Source organism: Propithecus coquereli, unplaced genomic scaffold (genome assembly GCF_000956105.1).
Source record: "Propithecus coquereli isolate 6110/MARCELLA unplaced genomic scaffold, Pcoq_1.0 Scaffold3, whole genome shotgun sequence".
In the NCBI taxonomy this organism is placed as follows: domain Eukaryota; kingdom Metazoa; phylum Chordata; class Mammalia; order Primates; family Indriidae; genus Propithecus; species Propithecus coquereli.
The window spans coordinates 15,526,338-15,534,395 of record NW_012148618.1 but is presented as its reverse complement, the minus strand read 5'-3'; the positions used below and the strand labels follow the sequence as shown (position 1 = coordinate 15,534,395).

The window sequence follows — 8,058 nt, the reverse complement described above, 5'->3', positions numbered from 1 at the left end:
ACCCAGCCAGTCATATAATTTTATATATTACAGGACAAGTTCTTATAGATGTGAAATCAGGGAGGGAGATCTACATTGTCCCATATAGTAGTCACCAGTCACATGGGGCTGTTGAGCACCTGAAATGTGGTTAATGTGAATTAAGATGTACTTTAAGTGTCATATATATATCAGATTTTGAAGACTTACTACCAATAAAGTAAAACATTTTAACTTTTTTTTACTAATTACATGTTGAAATATTTCAGAAATGAGCTAAATAATATATATTGGAATGAATTTTTCCTGTTTCTTTTCAATGGCTACTAGAAAACTTAAAATTACATGTGTGGCTCACTTTATATTTCTGTTGGACAGTGCTGATCTAGACTGGTTACAGAGTTGTTGACTGTGTCCTGTCCTGATGTCTGCAGGGAGCAGAAATCAGAGCACTTGGGCTTCTGTTTTTAAGGCAGTAGCATACTCTCCATCCTTGATTCTAAGGTTCCTTCTTTTTCTTTAAAAAAAAAAAAGAAAAAAAATCTGGCTGGGCGGCTCATGCCTGTAATCCTAGCACTCTGGGAGGCCAGTGTGGAAGGATCAGGAGGATCCCTTCAGGTCAGGAGACCAGCCTGAGCAAGAGCAGGACCCTATCTCTACTAAAAATAGAAAAACTAGCCATGCCTGTAGCCCCACCTACTCAGGAGGCTGAGGCAAGAGGATCACTTGAGCGTAGAAGTTTGAAGTTCCAGTGAGCTATGATGATGCTATTGCACTCTACCCAGGGTGACAGAGTAAGACTCTGTCTCAAAAAAAAAAATAAATCTGATTATTCTTGTGGGGTCACATGGGTAAATTGACTTTTTTGAATCTTATTTTTGGTGTGCTGTCTGACTTTGGCCATAAACAGAAGGAATCAGAGTGGGCCATCTTTATTCATCCTTTTACCCACCTCCCAATAACCATTTACTTAGGTGGGTCTGAACAATAACTGCTTAGAGTTGGACTAAGTGCAGTTTCTTTTTTGCTTTTTTGCAATAGGTAACTATTTGTGTTATGTTTATAAAATCAAATTTACCAGTTGTAAAATTATGACTGTGTATTTGAAATAATATCCTTTTGTTTTGTAGGTATTTCCTTACTGTCTTTGAGAATTCTGTCATTTCACAGTAACACATCATTATTGTTGATCAACAAATGTATTGTCCTGTGCATTATTTTTCCTGAAAGAGATGCTGAAATTAGAGTACTCAAGTGTTTCACACTACCCTTGCCTGCACAGGCAGTGGATGTGATTGTCGACGCACAGCTCTGCAGAGAAATTCTTTTCATTTTGAGTAGCTTAGGCTGGATCTGTATCCTTGGCAATAAAGATGTTTATTGATACTGTAGGGGAGGAGAATACCTAGAAAAATGAGCCTTTTTAGATTTTTAGTTTTGGGGGCTGGGATATAGGGAGAGTGATTAATTTTTCAGGGAAAATGATACTCAAAATACTCAATTATATTACTGTATATTCTATTTGAATATTTTCTGGTATATGCATAATTTTCATAGTCATCATCTTATTCATATGCGTTCATGGTCTTTTAAAATTGTACATGCTCTGTATTACCTATTTATTCAAAATGTACTTATTGAATATCTGCTATGGCGCTTGTTCCAGGAAGGATTGAAATGACCGCTTATGATGTGATTCATATTTTTTTATGTATGAATATAATCCACCTCTTATCTCTAATGGTGATTCCATCATATTAACAAATGGTTTGCTTAACCATTATTAATTTGTTTTTGGAAAATATTTTGTCTCTATCAGATGTATAGGTGTCATCAGCAAAATTATTTTGAAGATTTGAAAAATGACCCCTTATATGATTTTGGGACTTTTATTTCTGAATTAAAAGAATGGTTTTTATATTTTAGGTGTATCATTTTTGCAAAAATATTGTAAATACTAGATTAACTTAATTTTTGTTGGCAGGTTGTAGAACCTAGTTCCAACATAGTAGGCACTAGGCGTATATGGCTATTGAGCACTTGAAATTAGCTAGCATGACTTGGGAACTGAATTCTTAATTTTATTTAATTACTTTATATTTAAAAGCTGATACTCAATTCAGTTATTGGAGAACTTTTAAGTATATTTGGAACAACTTTATTTCTGACTTTCAGCTATAAATTTTACAAAGTCTAAATGCAGATCAGGTAATTCCAATGAAAATTTAGTATCCAAATTGAGATGTGCTATAAGTGTAAAATACCAGATTTTGAATACTTATATGAGAAAAAAAATAGGCCAATTTCTATATTCATTACATGTTGAAATGATAATATTTTGGATTTATAGTATTGGTTACATAAAATATATTAAAATTAGGTTCACCTAATCTCTTGGATAGCACTATTGGAAAATAGCAGTGTGTCAGGGCCTGGCACAGGATGGATCTTCAGTAGGTATTGTTGAATGAACTCTGTATCAGATTGTTTATTGTGCCACCAACTTTGTAGTCATCTGATTATTATGGGGGTTGCCTCAGTTTCTAATTATACCTACAAGGTTGGAGCAATAAAGTCTATAGCTCTGTCCTGTCCTGTGTTTTAAGTGGTTAGGCATACTTATAAAACTGACATTTTCTTTAACTCTACCTCAAAGACATTTTTGACCTTGTGGATGGTACACATGTAGCTCATGTGGATTTAGTACTTCACCAGGAAGATATGTATAATGAGCAGCAACAGGAGCCAGCCAAGATTTCTTCTTTTACTTCACTGAAAGTGTCTCAAGACCTAGATGTTGTGGTGATTGTCAGCTCCTCCAACTCTGCAATTGCTCTTAACTTAAATTTGTATTTCAGGTATGTAGATTACTGCAGTTTCTAATTTGAGGTAAATATTAATAATTAGAGCCACAAGAGGTTAAAAATATACTTACTAGTTTTTTAATTTTTAACCAATTTTCTTTTTCTGATTAGTTAGATCATGTTCTAACTATTACATAGTGAGGTAGTTGCTGTATAAATGCATACAAATTATCACTGGCCTCCTATGTATTTCTGCATGTACATCAAAGTTTTTATTTTGATTTATATAATATGTTATATGTGGGTTATATCACATAAATAGAAGCAATCAAGATTACACAGTTTTTTTTTTTTTTTTTTTTGAAACAGAGTCTCACTGTGTTGCCCCGGGCTAGAGTGCCGTGGCATCATCCTAGCTCACAGCAACCTCAAACTCCTGGGCTCAAGTGATCCTCTTGCCTCAGCCTCCCGAGTAGCTGGGACTACAGGCATGCGCCACCATGCCCGGCTAATTTTTTTCTATATATTTTTAGTTGTCCAATTAATTTCTTTCCATTTTTAGTAGAGACGGGGTCTCGCTCTTGCTCAGGCTGGTTTCAAACTCCTGAGCTCAAATAATCTGCCCGCCTCGGCCTCCCAGAGAGCTAGGATTATAGGCGTGAGCCACCGCGCCCGGCCAAGGTTACACAATTTTAAAAGCCCTTGGCTTTTGAGACTGAGTCTCACTGTGTTACTTTGGGCTAGAGTGCCATGGCGTCAGCCTAGCTCACAACAACCTCAGACTCCTGGGCTCAAGCGATCCTCCTGCCTCAGCCTCCTGGGTAGCTGGGACTACAGGCACGCACCGCTGTGCCTGACTAATTTTTTCTATTTTTTTAGTTGTTTGGCTAATTTCTTTCTATTTATAGTAGAGATGGGGTCTTGCTGTTGCTCAGACTGGTCTCGAACTCCTGAGCTCAAGCAATCTGCCCGCCTCGGCCTCCCAGAGTGCTAGGATTATAGGTGTGAGCCACCACGCTGGGCCAAGCCCTTGGCTTTTAAATTCACTCACCTTGTGCTCCACATTAGAATAGGAGAGAAATGAGATTTACCCTGTGTTAGAATTGCTGCTTTTGTGGCTTGTGATCCTGGCTGCCTTGGGGATCACTCTTCTCTTAAAGGACCTTGACAAGATGTATTCAGCTAGCTTTCTCCAGCTGAGGATTTCCCTTGGAGAACCTGAACTTGTGGTTGTTTAAATATGTTAGTAATAACTGAGTGCATGTTTGTGTTACATTTTGATTTAGGTATTCTAGTTGCTTCTAATTTTATAATGTTTGAGAGGGGTGTGTGGCACAGCAGCCTATTCATTGCAGCTTGCTTATCTAAAAATAGGCTAGGCCAGGCGCAGTGCATCATGCCTGTAATCCTAGCACATTGGGAGGCTGAGGTGGGAGAATTGCTTGAGGTCAGGAGTTCGAGACCAACCTGAGCAAGAGTTAGACCCTGTCTGTACCAAAAATAGAAAATAAATTAGCTGGGCGAAGTGGCATGCGCCTGGAGTCCTAGCTACTGAGGAGGCTGAGGGAGGAGGATCTCTTGAGCCCAGAAGTTTGAGGTTGCAGATGCCATTGCACTCTACCCTGGACCATGACGGAGTGAGATTCTGTTGAAAGAGAGAAGTAGGGAGGAAGGGAAGAAAAGCCAGTTGCATTTAAATCCATTGAAAACCCTTAGGATTTTTGGTTCTACTAAATCCTTGAATAACTGGGAATGCTTTTTGATGAGTTTTATTGCTTATTATTTGTATTACAAGAAGGGTAAATTCATCTTTATCCACCAGAACTCTTTACAGCTGTGATGTTTTCATTTACTTTAAAAGAGCTTTTAATTTTTTAAAAAGTCTTTGAATAGGGATGGTTAGCACATTCTCAGATTGTGTTCTTGTTTATTAGTCGACCATTTTTACTGATGGAACATACCCCGTATGTGTAGAGATATCTCTTGATCATCCAGTTGGAAAATAATTTGCTAACTAAGGAGGGAGGAGGAAAGCCTATTCAGCTACTTCTTCCATCTGTAATTTTATACTCATTTCATAATTTTTCTGTTCTTTGAACTTTAGTGCACTTCTGCTTTGAACCACAGTTTAGCACTTAGTCATATAGTCTCATATTATTTCCCAACTTTTTTCATGTTTCCCATAGGTTTATAAGCTCCTTCAGAACAAACATTTGTGGTATACTTTTTCATTTCATTGTCAGTGACTTTTTTTTCCAATTTACCTTAGCTGTCCACTCCCATAATCATACCCTGGGCTTTATCAGTATTTGAAATTGCTCCTCCCCCAAATTGCCACTCTACACACCTCACTCTCTGATCACAACTTCCCAGACTTGCCAGCTTACTCAAATACAGCACTTCACTTGTCATCTGACCTCACTGGAATTTCCAATCCATTGACCTTCCATTCTCCATCCCCACCCCCATTCACTTCCCTCTCTTTCCAATTTGTTCTGGCAAAATCTCAACCCTGAATGAAACCTTTATTGTGTCTTCTCAGTGCCTACTGTCAAGGAACTGAACACTTGTGAGAAAACTACAAAGGAAAATTGATACCCCTGTTTTACATTCACCATCTTCAGTTGGTCTCTCAATACTCCATGGAAATTGAACAATGATGTTTCATGAGTCTATTCTTTACATCAGTGTTTTTAAACCTTCTTTATTTTCTTCAAACCTCCATTCATTTCTTTATTCCCAACTTTTCTTAGATGACCTTTCCTTCTGCTTTATAAAGGAAATAGAGCCCATCTAATGGGAGCTCCGTTGGTTTCTCAGTTCCCCTCTTCCTATGAAGGCCCATCCCTCTGTGTGTGCACTAGATCCCATTCCTTCTCTCCTCAGAGACCTTTCTCTATTTCTTCTCTTTCCTATACAGTAGTCTCCCCTTACCTGTGGTTTTGCTTTCCACTCTTTTAGTTTCTCACAGTCAGCTGCGGTCCAGAAGTATTACATACACTAAGATACTTAGAGAGAGACTGCATTTGCATAACTTTTATTATAGTATATTGTTATAGTTTTATTTTATTATTAGTTGTTGTTAATCTTATTGTGCCAGATTTTTTTTCTTTGGAGACAGAGTCTCTCTCTTGCCTGGACTAGAGTGCCATGGAGTCAGCCTAGCTCACAACAACCTCAAACTCCTGGGCTCAAGCCACCCTCCTGCCTCAGCCTCCCAGGTAGCTGGGACTACAGGCACGCGCCAACATGCCCAGCTAATTTTTTCTATTTTTAGTTATTTTGGCTAATTTCTTTCCATTTTTATTAGAGACGGGGTCTTGCTCTTGCTCAGGCTGGTCTTGAACTCTTGAGCTCAAGCAATCCTCCCACCTCGGCCTCCCAGAGTGCTAGGATTATAGGCGTGAGTCACCGTGCCTGGCCATGTGCTGGATTTTTAAATTAAACTTTTCATAGGTATGTATGCACAGGAAAAAACATGACACAGTTGACTGTTGAATAACTTGAGAGCCTGGGGTGCCAACCCCCACACAGTCGAAAATCTTTGTGTAACTTGACTTCCCCAAAACAACTAATAATAGCCTACTGTTGACTGGAAGCCTTATCAATAACATAAACAGTCATTTAACACATATTCTGTATGTTATATGTATTACATACTCTATTCTTACAATAAAGTAAGCTAGAGAAAAGAAAATGTTATTAAGAAAATCATAAGGAAGAGAAAACACGTTTACATTACTGTATTTATTGATACTATAAGTTTATGTCATCTGTTAACAACATGAATCAATTATCTGTCTGAAATGGGAGGCAATTGCAGCTGCAAACCTCAATCTACAGTACATGTCCAGCAATTCCACTTTTTCTTGTAACGTCATGACTTTTCTCTGCCTTTTGGGAGCACTTCCAGCATCTCTAGTGGTATTTTGTATAGTTCCCATGTTGGTATTCAGAGTTTTACAGTAGGATACTAAACATGATGGAAAATACTTGAGAACTGTGAGAGTTCACTTTTTACTGCAATACGCAATTCACTGGAGAGAGGAGCTGCTAACATGGAAATGATTAGTGTCACATAGCGTTTTAAGCGGTAACTTCAAACACTTGATCTCACTGCAGTAGCAACAGGAGGTGGCTATGAAATTATTGCAGCAGTACAATGTGTTAATTTATGCAGTTATGATTTAATACTGCATCTTTACATTTGTTTACATTTCTTTTGACTGTGAATGGCACCATATATGGTCTGTGTTTGTGTAAGTTTTGACTAACTTTCTATAGTAGATTTGAGCATATTTTATGGTAGTAAATGATAAAATAGACTAATATTACATATATTTTATGCATTCTTGACATACTTTTTTCTTAATTTTTTGATATTTCTAAGCTACATAATTCATCTGAGTTTACAAATTGTTGCAAATCTCCAAAAAATTTTCCAGTATATTTATTGAAAAAAGTCTGCATATAAATGGACCTGCAATGTCCACACATGTGGTGTTCAAGGATGAACTGTATATATAGGGTTCAGTATTATCTGAGGTTTCAGGCACCCACTGGAGGTCTTAAAATATATCCCCCAAGGATAAGGGGGGACTGCTGTATCTCCAACCTCTTTTTGGTATTAGATCCACATCCAGTTAAGCACCAGGTCCTAGCTATTCTACTGCCTGAATGTTTCTTGAATCTGTCTACTTTTCTCTACTCCTTTGTCATTAATGTCTGCCACTATCATCTCTTACCTGAACTACCTTAACAGCTTCCAAATTGGTCTCCTCATGTCTGTTCTTATTCCCTCAAATCCATCCTCCATATAGTAGCCAAAATAATGTTGTTAAAACACATACAATTATCAGAGGTGTAGCCCTGCATTAACATCTAGGGCAGGGTATCTACATTTTTTGGTGGGGGAACTACCTTGTCATGCAGCCTCTCTTCTCGTTCTCACCCTGCCTTCTCTAACTTCTTTTTATCATCGCCCCCACGCATGTTATGTTAATACATTACCTTCAAATTGTTAAAAAATTAATATTTAATAATTTCATTGAAGGAGATTAAGTGCTTCCCCTTCTCCCCCCTAGCTACTTTTCTGCATATGATCATATTGCTTTTCTGCTGAAAATCATTCCTTAGGTTCCTTTTTCCCCTCAAGATCTGTTGCCCAGGCTAGATCACAATCACAGCTCACTTGTAACCTCAAACTCCTGAGCTCAAGTGATTCTCCTGCACCAGCCTCCTGAGTAGATGAGACTACAGGCATACATACCCCACC

The 8,058-nt window shown here is 38.0% G+C and overlaps 1 protein-coding gene across 1 annotated transcript in view; it reads left to right on the top strand.

Moving 5' to 3' along the window:
- Nucleotides 1–8,058, top strand: part of SPG11 (spastic paraplegia 11 (autosomal recessive)) — a 114,117-nt gene that overhangs the window by 2,273 nt on the left and 103,786 nt on the right. The window contains exons 3-4 of the mRNA XM_012649141.1: nt 1,068–1,334; nt 2,636–2,837. Coding sequence (XP_012504595.1) covers nt 1,068–1,334; nt 2,636–2,837 — 469 coding nt within the window. The remainder of the gene's footprint in view (nt 1–1,067; nt 1,335–2,635; nt 2,838–8,058) is intronic.